At 48.4% G+C, this 15,812-nt stretch overlaps 1 protein-coding gene across 1 annotated transcript in view; it reads right to left on the reverse strand.

The window, feature by feature from the left end:
* The window catches only part of LOC142296643 (putative cation-transporting ATPase 13A4), a 192,950-nt gene that overhangs the window by 12,188 nt on the left and 164,950 nt on the right, over positions 1-15,812 (reverse strand). The window contains exon 26 of the mRNA XM_075340496.1: positions 5,301-5,475. Coding sequence (XP_075196611.1) covers positions 5,301-5,475 — 175 coding nt within the window. The remainder of the gene's footprint in view (positions 1-5,300; positions 5,476-15,812) is intronic.

Raw genomic sequence — 15,812 nt, forward strand, 5'->3', positions numbered from 1 at the left:
CAGTATGATGGGCCCACAGCTCCTCTACACACAGTATGATGGACCCACAGCTCTCCTACACACAGTATGATGGGCCCACAGCTCCTCTATACACAGTATGATGGGCCCACAGCTCCTCTATACACAGTATGATGAGCCCACAGCTCCCCTACACACAGTATGATGGGCCCACAGCTCCCCTATACACAATATGATGGACCCACAGCTCCCCTACACACAGTATGATGAGCCCACAGCTCCCCTACACACAGTATGATGGGCCCACAGCTCCCCTACACACAATATGATGGGCCCACAGCTCCCCTACACACAGTATGATGGGCCCACAGCTCCTCTACACACAGTATGATGGACCCACAGCTCCCCTACATACAGTATGATGAGCCCACAGCTCCCCTACACACAATATGATGGACCCACAGCTCTCCTACACACAGTATGATGGGCCCACAGCTCCTCTATACACAGTATGATGAGCCCACAGCTCCCCTACACACAGTATGATGGGCCCACAGCTCCCCTATACACAATATGATGGACCCACAGCTCCCCTACACACAGTATGATGAGCCCACAGCTCCCCTACACACAGTATGATGGGCCCACAGCTCCCCTACACACAATATGATGGACCCACAGCTCCTCTACACACAGTATGATGGGCCCACAGCTCCTCTATACACAGTATGATGAGCCCACAGCTCCCCTACACACAGTATGATGAGCCCACAGCTTCCCTACACACAATATGATGGACCCACAGCTCTCCTACACACAGTATGATGGGCCCACAGCTCCTCTATACACAGTATGATGGGCCCACAGCTCCTCTATACACAGTATGATGAGCCCACAGCTCCCCTACACACAGTATGATGGGCCCACAGCTCCCCTATACACAATATGATGGACCCACAGCTCCCCTACACACAGTATGATGAGCCCACAGCTCCCCTACACACAGTATGATGGGCCCACAGCTCCCCTACACACAATATGATGGACCCACAGCTCCTCTACACACAGTATGATGGGCCCACAGCTCCCCTACACACAGTATGATGGGCCCACAGCTCCTCTACACACAGTATGATGGACCCACAGCTCTCCTACACACAGTATGATGGGCCCACAGCTCCCCTACACACAGTATGATGGGCCCACAGCTCCCCTATACACAGTATGATGGGCCCACAGCTCCCCTATGCACAGTATGATGGGCCCACAGCTCCCCTATACACAGTATGATGGGCCCACAGCTCCCCTATACACAGTATGATGGATTCACAGCTCCCCTATACACAGTATGATGGACCCACAGCTCTCCTACACACAGTATGATGGGCCCATAGCTCCTCTACACACAGTATGATGGACCCACAGCTCCCCTACACACAGTATGATGGACCCACAGCTCCCCTACACACAGTATGATGGACCCACAGCTCCCCTACACCCAGTATGATTGGCCCACAGCTCCTCTACACACAGTATGATGGACCCACAGCTCCCCTACACACAGTATGATGGACCCACAGCTCCCCTACACACAGTATGATGGACCCACAGCTCCCCTACACACAGTATGATGGGCCCACAGCTCCCCTATACACAGTATGATGGGCCCACAGCTCCCCTATACACAGTATGATGGGCCCACAGCTCCCCTATACACAGTATGATAGGCCCACAGCTCCGCTATACACAGTATGATGGGCCCATAACTCCTCTACATCTATACAGAGTATGGCTGGTTTCAGACATCCGTGTTTTAGGTACTTGTGACATCCGTTTTTTACACGGATGCCACACGTACGCATGTTATTCTATTCTGTTACTTGCACGGCCGTGTTTTCACACGGACCGTTTGACCTCTCATGACCCCGCAGTCACACACAGAGACATGTCTGTTTTTTCTCCGGCAGCATGGGTGTCACACGGATCGCACACTGATGTGATCCGTGTGACATCAGTGTGACACGTACCGGAGAAAACACGAGTCTTTTAAATAAAAAGATTTTCTATATTCACCTATATCCAGTGATGCCGTCTCCGGCTCTGCTGCCTCCCGCTCCTGACCCCCACTCATTATACTCACTGAATATTCACTCCACAAAGGAGCTGGAAGCCGAAGCAGGGCTGGAGACAGGTGAGTATCCGTGTGTGTATGTGTGTGTGTGTGTGTTCAGTGTATACATGCATGTGCGCTATGTGTGTCTGCTATGTGTGCATACATATGTGTGTATATGTGCTCAGTGTATACATGTGGGTGCTATGTGTGTGTGTACTATATACAGTATGTGTGTGTGTGCTGTGTGTGTGCTATATATGTGTGTGTGTGTGTTATATACAGTATGTGTGTGTGTGTGTGTGTGTGTGTGTTGAGGACCTGGAAGCCGGAGCATCGCAGGGACAGCATCGGGGACTCATCACAGTTCTCAATGAACTCTGATGAACCCGTGAAGTCACTGTCCTGACATTCGCTGTAGCGCGGGTGTCATCAGGATGTCATCAGAGTTCATTGGGAACTCCAATGACCTCTTGGACATCACTGCACACACTGCTTTGTGAATACTCGTCTGTTCCCGCGATGCGGTCCCTAGCACTGAAGTCCCCAGCGATGCTCTGGCTTCCAGGTCCTGAGTGCAGTGAATAATCAATGACTATAATGAGCGGCGGTTAGGAGCGGGAGGCAGCAGAGCCGAAGAAAACACCGCTGTGTACAGGTGAATATAGAAAATCTTTTTATTTCACAGACCCGTGTTTACAGGGACCAGTATATATGGCCCACTTCTCAACCAACCCCTGTGACATCTGCAGTCATCACTGCCTGGGAACCGACGGTAGTTGACAGGGACTGCCAACCTTTAAGTGGGGGGGTATGTAATGGGATCAACCATTCAGACTGCATCATTAATGTAGAAATGGATTTGAACACTGCTTCAGCACTTGCCCACAAGGGGGCAGTGTCAGACTGTGCAATCACAGACACAGAGGTGGGAAATCCCCTACAGCTTGTGTGTTCTAACCAGGAAGAAAAAGAGCGGGAGGACAGTACAGACCCGGAGCTCAGCCAGCACAGAGCTACGTGTGGTCTCCCTGAACAGAGGGCTCTTTTGCAACCGGATTCTTGGAAGAATCACCCTGTGAAAGTGGTTTCTGCCATTCCCGGTTTGCAGGACTTTGTTTTCACCAAGGATCTAACCGGACTGCAGAGCATCGCGCCCGGAGTGCATATCCAGGGGCTGTGACAACTTGACTGCAGAGCATCGCACCCTGAGTGCAAGTGCAGGGGCCGTTACCGACACAAGGGAGCCATCCGTGCAACCGTGACCTCCCTTCTTCTGCTCGGTGTGCCCCGGGACTAAGAGACTGACTAGAATCCGTTACCAGCGGGAGAAGATCAAAGGAGAAGACCGAGGAGCTGCATCCCTTCAGCGCTGCACCGGGACCCATCTTCGTGAGACTCCAGGCCTGCGACGTGGGAGCGGCATCTTCTTCTGGGATAGACTGGTACGTGATTGTAGGGAAAGTTAGGGAAAGTTGCCGCCATTTCTTTGTGTTTTTCTCTTGTCTTTTTTCCTTGCTGCGTACCTGGAAGGAGTGAAGATCCGGGGACTCCACCATACACATGTGCGCAGATAGTTCGGTTGACTGTGTTATAAATATGTTTCATAGTAAAGAAATGTTACTGCCGGTAAAATCTGAGTATGGGGATTTTGTTGGAATAGAGCATACACACACACCCGCGGCCATACCACCGGTCGTTTCATGGGCACTGGGAGGGAGGCGGAGCCGGCACTGAGCGGGAGGCGGAGCCGACACTGAGCACCGCAGATCCTGGAGGAACAGCCGGGATTCCTCTGCAGACAGGTGCGTGGTGTGATAGGACCTGGAGACACACACTGTGCTGCTCGGGCGCATCCTGTACATCGTGATGCGACCCAGCCGCTTTTTTTTTAAAGGTGCAGTGTCACATATAATTAACAGTATTATGGCTGTGGGTGGGCCCCCTCTGAGCACGGGGCCCTGGGCGACCGCACCCCCTGCCCCCCGCTAGCTACGCTACTGGCTGGAACTGTTTTGTCTGGATTGCTTTTTGGGAGCCATGTCACTTTTCTAGCACCCTTGAACTACTATGAACATGGGCAATCTCTATTTTTCCTTTGACAGATGACAGATTTGAGTTGGGGCTTGTTTTTTATGGGCTAAGCTTGGTTCCATTTGGGAGTACATAACTTTTTTATTTGCTCTTTATTTCAACTTTTGAGAAACAGAATGAACAAATAAAAAGTAATTCAGGAATTGTATTTAAATTTTTTTTTATACCATTTAATGCTGACCATGTAGTAAACATGATAAGACTACTTTATTCTTCGGATCAGTACAATTACAGAGATACCAGGGTTACTTAGGATTTTTATAATTATATATTTTTATAACACCGATGTAGAAAAAAAGAAATTGGTTACCGCATCACCATATTCTGAAAGCTATATTTTTTTTATTTTTCTGCTGAACGAGCTCTGTGGGAGCTTGTTTTTCACATTATGGGTTCATGTTTTAATTCGTATCATTTTTGACTTCATAACATTATTTGATTGCTTTATTTTTGGGAGACAGAGTGAAAAACAATTCCTAATTAGTTTTTCTTGTTATTTTTTCACGTCTTTCACCGTGCTGTAAAAGTGATCAGGCAACTTTACTCTTTGGGTCAGTGCAATTACAATGATACCAGATTTATATAGTTTCTTTTATGTTTTGCCACCAAGGCATTTATACGGTGCCAACCTCTGCCACTGCCACAGGTAGGGTTAGGGGTACAGAGGAATAATAGGGAATTCACATATTGTAAAGGCCTTCCACTCCTCGATGTCAAACACAATATTTTATAGAAACCTTTTAAACTATAACAATACTGACTCCTCAACGGCGGAGGGCAGTCGATTTAACCTTGAGACGATTTATATTTTTCTTGTTTCGTACATGATATAATATCCATGTTTTTTAATATTTAATGAATAAAATAAAGCTTTAATAAGTACATGTTTCTGTGATCCTCCTCTTGTGGTTTGTTTTTACTTGATAATCATTCACTTCAGTGACTTTCTGATTACTAAAACAGACAAGTCTGGACTGATGACAGGTTCATATTAAATGCATGTAGTAAAATATGGAAAGATTATTTTCCTTTCATCAAAAATTGTATTTTCTATTATATTATCCATTTTTGGAAACCTTTCAGTGACAACCATTTTCTAAATAATGTATTGCATTTCTATCTAATTCCAAATATTTACCTGAAAAGATCAACATTGCTGTACCAAGGCTGCTGCTGGACAATGAGAAATGCATACGTCTGCATAGCTATTGTGAAAAAGACATTGTACACCACGGAAAGCAGCATAGATGGAGAAATCAACTGTCCTGGTGGTCTATATGGTGCTAGTTTATGATACCCAGGTGTCGAACTCACTGCAGAAAAGTATAAGAAATTACATTTAGAAGTTGAATATATATTTTTGTGCTACATTATAAAATTTAGATGTCAATTGAGCTCACAACAACAATTTTTCCTAGCTGAAAAATATATTTACATCTTATATGTGTTTAACTTCAATTAAAGGGGTTGTCCGCTATAGAAAACATTTTTTGCTTAGGCATAAATGTGCTTATAATGAAAAATATTCAACTTTGAGGGTCTGCATCAGATCCAAAGCAGGCTGCTCAGGAGATCCGCCTGAGCTCCGGAAGCTATGCCTGGTTGGTTTCTGAAGTCAGATGACTACTGAAGTGTTACGAGGGGGACCCGGGGAAGCGTGCCAAGATGGGGAATGGACAGCTTCCGCCGGTCAAGGTCCACTGTGCGGTGTAAGGGACCGCTGCTATGGTGGGTGAAGAGTGAGCGGGTTGCTGCTAGCGATCGTCTGGAATGTCACAGACGATCTATGTACACCGGTCTGCCCTAACCCGTGTGGGTTGTATGGCAGGGATCACACGGCTCGGTGTACCTGTTGCACGGGGAAGCACAGAGGTGCCCACGCACGTGTGCCAGTGGAAGTCACGAGAATATGGCACGAGGGTAGCACAGAGGTGCCCACGCACGTGTGCTTTCAATAACCAGGTGAGTCCAGTGGAGACTCGAGGAGCTCACCTGGGACAGGAACACGGCCTGTAGAAGGAGCTACTGCCGGAGCAGCAAGGCAGGGACACGGCCTGCAAACCAGGTGCTGCCTAAGCAGCAAGGGCCAAGCCCACAGAAGACGATAATGCCTGAGCAGTGGCGTGGCAGCACGCTGCCAGACATCCAAAAATAGAAGGACGGTCGCGCGCCGCCATGATGGCAGGAGGAGCTTTTAAGGAGGTGTAGCTCCAGCCAAGGGCGGGCGCGAGGCGGAGATGACGGACTTGACCCAATCAGGATCCACGACATCCCAGCCTGGCCAGTCAGGATTCACCACGTCACCAGCCTTGTCATCAAGCCGTGTGACGTCAGTGGGCGAATCAGGATCCACCAAGCATAGCACATGCTCACCCTCCTGCCTCTGGGAAATAGAGGCGGGATCCTTGGTCTCACAATGTGTAGAGATAACGGGAGTCTCACTGCTTCCCTGAGCAGCAAATCTCTGCACATTGCGCAACCTCACAGACCTTCGAGGCTGCTGAGCAGGAGGAGCTGTGGCAGGCAAGGAATGGGAGACTGCCTCATTTCTTGCAACAGGAGTACCACTAGGTGTCACCCTTGTGCTGCCTCTCTGAGGAGGTTTCTCCTGCACTCTGCGCAGTCTGGCAGACCTTCGGCGCTGCGGAGCAGGAGCGCTCGTGGCAGGCAAGGAGACTGTCTCATTCCTTGCCACAGGAGAGCCACGAGGTGTAACATTACCCCCCCGTCTAGGCCCCCCCCCTGCCTATGCTCGAAGGCCGCTATCAAACCCGGGGCGTGGATATGATCCTCCAATTCCCAGGATCTATGCTCCGGACCACGGCCGACCCACTCCACGAGGTAGTACCTCCTGCCCCGTATAACTTTTGTCTCCACAAGCTTCGCCACCTCAGAGTCGTCGGGCGGGGAGTCAGTTTGAGGCGTCAGAGACCCCGAGAACTTATTAAGTCGTACGGGTTTCAGGAGGGACACGTGAAAGGTGTTGGCTATAGCCCAGCGTGGAGGGAGCTGGAGTCGGTATGCCACCGGGTTCACCTGCTCTAGCACTTTAAACGGACCCAGGTACCTAGGGGCGAACTTGGCTGCCTGTACCCGTAGGTTAACATTCTTAGAGGACAGCCACACTAGGTCACCAGGGGCGAAGGATGGTGCAGGGCGGCGGCGCTCATCAGCCGTTGTCACCATCCGGTCTTTAGCCCTCTTAAGGGCCTCTTGGGTGTTATCCCAGATCTCCCGGGCCTCGGTCGCCCAATCCTCCACTCTAGGATCGGGTGACGTAATGGGCATCGGAACCGGGATTCTGGGATGTTGTCCGTTATTGAGCAGGAACGGAGTCTGACCAGAGGATTCATGGACCGAATTATTAATGGCAAATTCGGCCCAAGGAAGGAGGTTAGCCCAGTTGTCGTGGTGCGCGGAGATAAAATGGCGGAGGTAAGTTACCAAGGTCTGATTGGTCCTCTCTACCAGTCCATTGGTTTCGGGATGGTATGCGGAGGAGATGTTCAGCTCTATCTGCAGGAGCTTACAGAGCTCTCTCCAGAAGCGAGACGCGAACTGGGGACCCCGGTCGCTCACCACCTTGTCAGGCATGCCATGCAGCCTAAATACATGCCTAATGAATAAGGTGGCGAGAGCACGTGACGTCGGGAGTCGTGGGAGAGGCACCAAGTGGACCATTTTAGAGAAGTGATCCGTGATGACCCATACGACCTTGTGACCTGCTAACTTGGGCAGATCTCCCAGGAAGTCCATTCCCACCACTTCCCAGGGACGATCCGGCACTGGCAGTGGGTGAAGAAGACCTGCCGGTCTCTGCCGGGACGGCTTATTCCGTGCACACGACATACAGGCTCCCACATACTCCTGTATGTCCTGGGGTAGTCTCGGCCACCAATAGTGCCTAGTCACAAGGTCTCTGGTCCTTTTGACCCCAAAGTGACCCCCGACCTTGGAGGCATGGGCCCACGATAGCACCTCATTCCGTAGTTCAGGGGGAACGAGGGTCTTGCCAGGTGGCACCTGGTCCAAAGAAGTGGGAGTGACCATCCTCAAGCTGTCCGGGGGTAGTATAAGACGAGGCTCCTCCTCGTCCTCCTCCAACACAACCATACAACGTGACAAGGCATCGGCCCGTATGTTCTTCTCACCGGCCAGGTGGCGGATAATAAAGCGGAACCGGGAGAAGAACAAGGACCAACGGGCCTGCCTTGGGTTCAGGCGTTGTGCTGTCTGGAGGTATGTGAGATTTTTATGGTCGGAAAATACTTCAAATGGATGCTTCGCACCCTCCAGGAGATGCCGCCATTCCTGGAATGCTAGTTTCATCGCCAGTAACTCCCTATCCCCTATGGAGTAGTTCCTCTCGGCCGGAGAAAAGGTCTTGGAGAAAAAGAAACAAGGATGCTTCCTTCCTCGTTCGTCTTTCTGGTACAGGACTGCACCAGCACCGACCGAAGAGGCGTCTACCTCTAGTAGAAAGGGTTTGGAGATGTCTGGACGATGAAGGATGGGAGCTCTGGAGAAGTAAGTTTTGAGAGTGTGAAATGCCTCTACCGTTTCCCGTGTCCATGCTTTGGGATTAGCGCCCTTGCGGGTAAGGGCAATGATGGGTGCTGCCACCGTCGAGAAGTTGGGAATGAACTGGCGATAATAATTGATAAACCCCAAGAATCGCTGGATCGCTTTCAGCGAGCGGGGCTCAGGCCATTTCATCACTGTCTCCAACTTCCCCGGATCCATTGCTAACCCCTGACTGGACACTATGTACCCCAGGAACGGCAAAGATTCACGTTCAAAAACGCACTTTTCTAGCTTAGCATATAACGAATGAGTGCGGAGCCTCTTAAGTACTCGGATGACATCCCTCCGATGGGTGGCAAGATCGGGGGAGAAGATAAGGATATCATCCAGGTATGCAACCACGGAAAGGTACAAATCCCGGAAAACATCATTCACAAAGTCTTGAAATACGGCGGGGGCATTGCAGAGTCCGAAGGGCATTACGAGATACTCGTAGTGACCGTCCCTGGTGTTGAAGGCGGTCTTCCACTCATCGCCCTCTCGGACTCGCACTAGATTATACGCCCCGCGTAGATCCAGCTTCGTGAAGATCTTTGCCCCGCGGAATCGATCAAATAACTCCGTAATGAGGGGCAAAGGGTATTTGTTTTTGATCGTGATTGCATTTAATCCCCTGTAATCGATACAGGGGCGTAGATCCCCTTCCTTCTTTTGCACGAAGAAGAACCCCGCACCGGCCGGTGAAATAGACTTGCGAATGAACCCTTTTGCCAGGCTGTCCTGAATATATTTGGACATAGCCTCCGTCTCTGGAGCAGAGAGGGGATACACTCTGCCCCTAGGGGGCTCGGAGCCTGGCTTCAGGTCTATTCGGCAATCGTATGGCCGGTGGGGGAGGAAGGGTATCTGCGGCCCTCTTGGAGAAGACGTCCCTGTAGGCCTCATAAGGTGTCGGTAAACCTGGCTCCCCTGTATTCCCTGAGGACCCAACCGACCTAATGGTAGCGGGTGGTTCGGTAGTCACGAGGTGCTCCCTACAGGATCCTGCCCATGATGAGATCTCCCCTGTTGCCCAGTTGAGTATAGGAGCATGCTGTCTCAACCAGGGGAGGCCCAGTAGGATCTCATCCGTCCCCCATGGAAGCACCAGGAAGGACACCTGCTCATGGTGTCCTGGTGGTACTTCCATCCTGAGAGGGATGGTGATCTGGGTGATGGGATCGACTAGTAGGGACCCGTTGACTACCCGAACCCTGAGTGGCTTGGGTAAGAGAACTAGGGGAACTGAGTATCGGGTTGCCAGGGAGGTCGAAATGAAATTGCCATCAGCGCCTGAGTCCAGGCAGGCCAGAGCAGAGAAGAGAGTAGTGCCAAACTGCAACTGGGCGCTGATAGTCAACCTAGAGGGAGAAGCAGCGTCTAGTAACCCCCCTCTGATGGAAACTAGACGCTGTCTTTTCCCGACGGTTTGGGACATCGGGTAGCTATGTGTCCCCTCTGCCCACAGGAAAAGCAGATGACACCAGACCGAGAACCTGGGGTAGAGGAGACCGCTTTGGACACCTCCATTGATTCCACGGAGTCGCCTACAGAGCTGGCTGGGAGACCTGTCTGGTGGAATACGAGAGCCAGACGCTTTTTAGGCCGTGAGGACGTGGGTGCTGAAGAGACCTCGAGCCTCCGCTCCGCCTGGCGGATGTCTATGCGAGAGGCAACCACAATCAAGGACTCTAAAGTAGCAGGCACCTCACGCGTGGCCAGTGCGTCTTTGACGAACCCTGCCAGGCCCTCCCAGAACACAGGGACAAGGACCTTATCGGGCCAGTCCAGCTCTGCGGCAAGTGTCCTAAAGTGTACGGCAAAGTCCCCGACTGAAGCGGACCCTTGCCGAAGTCGTAGGAGGCGCAGCGCGGAGTCGTGGGTGACTTGAGGCCCGAGGAACACCATTCTCATGGCCCCAAGATAAGATGCTAAGTTATTCACCACCCGATCTCCGCGCTCCCACAACGGCGTGGACCACTTCAGCGCTCTCCCTGTGAGCAGGGACTGGACGAAGGCTACCTTCGCCTTCTCGGTAGCGTAAAGAGTCGCGGACAGCTCTAAGTAGGTGGTAACTTGGTTTATAAACCCACGGCACTCGGAGCTGTCCCCGCTAAAGCGCTCTGGAAGCGCAAGGCGAGGAGACTTTCCGCCCAATAGCACAGCCTGGGTAGCCGCCTGGGTGGCGACTGTCGTCAGAGCAGTCTTGTCAGAGGAAGACTGCTCCACTGCTGCCAAACGTGATTCCAACTGCTGCACATAACGCAGCAACTGCTGCTGCTCTTCAGCCATAGCCAGACCTTTGGCGCGACCGTAATGTTACGAGGGGGACCCGGGGAAGCATGCCAAGATGGGGAATGGACAGCTTCCGCCGGTCAAGGTCCACTGTGCGGTGTAAGGGACCGCTGCTATGGTGGGTGAAGAGTGAGCGGGTTGCTGCTAGCGATCGTCTGGAATGTCACAGACGATCTATGTACACCGGTCTGCCCTAACCCGTGTGGGTTGTATGGCAGGGATCACACGGCTCGGTGTACCTGTTGCACGGGGAAGCACAGAGGTGCCCACGCACGTGTGCCAGTGGAAGTCACGAGAATATGGCACGAGGGTAGCACAGAGGTGCCCACGCACGTGTGTTTTCAATAACCAGGTGAGTCCAGTGGAGACTCGAGGAGCTCACCTGGGACAGGAACACGGCCTGTAGAAGGAGCTACTGCCGGAGCAGCAAGGCAGGGACACGGCCTGCAAACCAGGTGCTGCCTAAGCAGCAAGGGCCAAGCCCACAGAAGAAGATAATGCCTGAGCAGTGGCGTGGCAGCACGCTGCCAGACATCCAAAAATAGAAGGACGGTCGCGCGCCGCCATGATGGCAGGAGGAGCTTTTAAGGAGGTGTAGCTCCAGCCAAGGGCGGGCGCGAGGCGGAGATGACGGACTTGACCCAATCAGGATCCACGACATCCCAGCCTGGCCAGTCAGGATTCACCACGTCACCAGCCTTGTCATCAAGCCGTGTGACGTCAGTGGGCGAATCAGGATCCACCAAGCATAGCACATGCTCACCCTCCTGCCTCTGGGAAATAGAGGCGGGATCCTTGGTCTCACAATGTGTAGAAATAACGGGAGTCTCACTGCTTCCCTGAGCAGCAAATCTCTGCACATTGCGCAACCTCACAGACCTTCGAGGCTGCTGAGCAGGAGGAGCTGTGGCAGGCAAGGAATGGGAGACTGCCTCATTTCTTGCAACAGGAGTACCACTAGGTGTCACCCTTGTGCTGCCTCTCTGAGGAGGTTTCTCCTGCACTCTGCGCAGTCTGGCAGACCTTCGGCGCTGCGGAGCAGGAGCGCTCGTGGCAGGCAAGGAGACTGTCTCATTCCTTGCCACAGGAGAGCCACGAGGTGTAACACTGAAGTATGTAAAGTAGAAAAAGTATAGCACTCACCGGTTAAATTGCTGTGCAGAAAAACTGTTTATTTAAACAGCGGAGGTTACATGTGCGGTGAGGGCTGGTGGGGAGAGGGAGTGTGCGCTGTAGCAGACGACGGCCGTTTCGCACCTGTCCGGTGCTTCAGCTGGTCTGATTAGGTATGACATCATATCCTTTTTATCCACATCCAAAAAAAAAAAATTTTTTTTTTTTTTTTTTGTGGTTGATGTCAAATAATTAAAACATATGTTAAAAACAAAGAATATACATACAATACTTGAATTTCAGCAACAATTTTCAGCAAACATATATAAATATACATGGAAGAAGCCAAATGCCTCATAAATCAACCTAGAAACACACTAAGGTCATTTTTATCATTTAACCCTAGAGGGCCTGTTGCGTTGAATCTCATAATAAATTCAGCCTCTTTTCTTAATAGCATTTTATGCGTTTCACCTCCCCTAGCGTTAGGCTCAACCAATTCTATCCCTGCAAAGGATAATACATTGCAATCAGAATTATGAAATTCTCTTATATGGTTGATTAACCTAGTTGCCCCTATTCCACTATGAATGGAGTTCCTATGCTCTCTAAATCTTACAAAGAGCTGCCGTATCGTCTTCCCAATGTAAAAATATTGGCACGGGCAAAAAATCACGTAAACGACCATTTTAGTCCTACAGGTTATCAAATGCCGCACATAATGTGAATGGCCACCAATTACAAAAGAATTGCCCGTCATGTGAAAACTGCAAAATGAACAGTTTCCACATCTGTGATTACCTGTAGGACCCACCTGGTGTAGCCAGGTTTTAGGAGGTATATACCGTTTCTTGACTAAAATATCACCAATATTTTTACATCTTCTATGCGTTATTAGAGGTTTATTGAGGGCCATTTCCCTAAGTTCTGATACTCCTTCAATTATGTGCCAATACTCCATTCACATTATGTGCGGCATTTGATAACCTGTAGGACTAAAATGGTCGTTTACGTGATTTTTTGCCCGTGCCAATATTTTTACATTGGGAAGACGATACGGCAGCTCTTTGTAAGATTTAGAGAGCATAGGAACTCCATTCTTAGTGGAATAGGGGCAACTAGGTTAATCAACCATATAAGAGAATTTCATAATTCTGATTGCAATGTATTATCCTTTGCAGGGATAGAATTGGTTGAGCCTAACGCTAGGGGAGGTGATACGCATAAAATGCTATTAAGAAAAGAGGCTGAATTTATTATGAGATTCAACGCAACAGGCCCTCTAGGGTTAAATGATAAAAATGACCTTAGTGTGTTTCTAGGTTGATTTATGAGGCATTTGGCTTCTTCCATGTATATTTATATATGTTTGCTGAAAATTGTTGCTGAAATTCAAGTATTGTATGTATATTCTTTGTTTTTAACATATGTTTTAATTATTTGACATCAACCACAAAAAAAAAAAAAAAAAAAATTTTTGTGGATAAAAAGGATATGATGTCATACCTAATCAGACCAGCTGAAGCACCGGACAGGTGCGAAACGGCCGTCGTCTGCTACAGCGCACACTCCCTCTCCCCACCAGCCCTCTCCGCACATGTAACCTCCGCTGTTTAAATAAACAGTTTTTCTGCACAGCAATTTAACCGGTGAGTGCTATACTTTTTCTACTTTGCATTGCAAGATTTGTTATCTATTGATATAAGCACCCCGGTGTTTGCTTCCAGCCTCTGAATACAGGACTTTCTTTGTAATGGACAAATAGGCTTGTTGAATACTGAGTAGTGCCCTGGAATTCCTCCCCTTTTCCTACTGAAGTATGTGATTGGCTGCAAAGGTCAGGTGACTAGAAAAGCACATCATCAATAAAACATCTAATAATGATGTACTTTTTTAATCACCTGGCGGCTGCAGAACGTTAGCCTGCAGTGGTCTCTGACCTCTGAATGGTGCGTGCTAGATTAGCGAGGGCACCCTAACATGAATATACCTTTATTCCTTATTTTAAGAGCATATATGTTTGAAAAAAAGAGGTTTCTATATTGGAAAACCCCTTTATGTCAAAGATAACACAAGTGAGAAATGAATTTAATAGACTTTACTTTCACCTTTGCATAGATCATTAACATTGACATGTTTAAGGAGGACCTATGTCAACCTTAGCTTTGAGTGGAATAAAAAATGGATCTACATATAATGTATGTTGCAATATTACCTAGAAGTGATCTACCATCAAACTAAATACAGGTAACTGCGATACATGGGGTCTTTACTGATAAATGCTAGAGTTCTAAAGCAGGTCACGATTAATAATACCATATGCCTTTGTAAGAAATCAAAGGCATATGGAGGTACAGTACAAGTACATAGACTTTTATGCCATTCTACAGCTTATACAGCTCTTAGTTTGTATAAAGCTGTGATAGGAAAGTGTACATAAGGCCCAAGTGAAATATAGGCAAATGGTAAAGTGTACATTAAATTAGGCTGGCGTCACATAAGAATAACATTTATTAAAGCAAAATGTTATTTGATCTTCAAATTTGGTAAAAGGAGTAAATATAAGATGGAATTTATAATAAAGCACTTCATAATTCTTGAATACATTTTGGCTAAAACATGCTTCTTTTGTCTCAAAAAGTTTTATTTTAATATGATTGTGTTTACCTCTCGTTTAATTAAAGAAAACCCCACAATAGTCACAGAAATAATTTGAATCTGACAAAAAGTAATAATAAAATGTCTATGAAAATGAACAAATGAAAGTCAGACATTGCTTTTCAACCATGTTTCCACAGAATTAAAAAAAAAAAAAATGTAATACTCATAAAACAGGCCTGGACAGAAATGATAGTATCCCTGAAAATAATGTGACAAAAGGGACATGGTAAATCCAGGTGTGTCCACTAATTAGCATTACATAGGTCTACAATCTTGTAATCAGTCATTGGGCCTGTATATAGGGCTACAGATACTCACTGTGCCGTTTGGTGACATGGTGTGTATCACGCTCAACATGGACCAGAGGAAGCAAAGAAAAGAGATGTCTCAGGAGATTAGAAAGAAACATTTAGACAAGCATGTTAAAGGTAAAGGTTATAAGACCATCTTCAAGCAGTTTGACGTTCCTGTGACTACAGTTGCTCATATTATTCAGAAATTTAAGATCCATGCGACTGTAGACAAACCTCCCTGGACATGGTGACAGGAGGAAAATTGATGACAAATCAAAGAGACGGATAATATGAATGGTAACAAAAGAGCCCAGAAAAACTTCTAAAGAGACTAAAAGTGAACTTCAAGCTCAAGGAACATCAGTGTCAGATCGCACCATCTGTCGTTGTTTGAGCCAAAGTGGACTTCATGGAGAACAACCAAGGAGGACACCATTGTTGAAAAAAAAATCATAATAAAGCCAGACTGGAATTTGTCAAACTACATGTCAAGAAGCCACAAAGCTTCTGGGAGAATGTCCAATGGATAGATGAGACAAAAATTGAACTTTTTGGCAAGGCACATCAGCTTTATGTTCACAGATGGAAAAATGAAGCATATCAAGAAAAGAACACTGTCCCTACTGAGAAACATGGAGGAGGCTCTGCTATGTTCTGAAGCTGCTTTGCTGCATCTGGCACAGTGTGTCTTGAATTTGTGCAGGGTACTATGAAATTTCAAGACT

Source organism: Anomaloglossus baeobatrachus, chromosome 3 (genome assembly GCF_048569485.1).
Source record: "Anomaloglossus baeobatrachus isolate aAnoBae1 chromosome 3, aAnoBae1.hap1, whole genome shotgun sequence".
Taxonomy (NCBI): Eukaryota; Metazoa; Chordata; class Amphibia; order Anura; family Aromobatidae; genus Anomaloglossus; species Anomaloglossus baeobatrachus.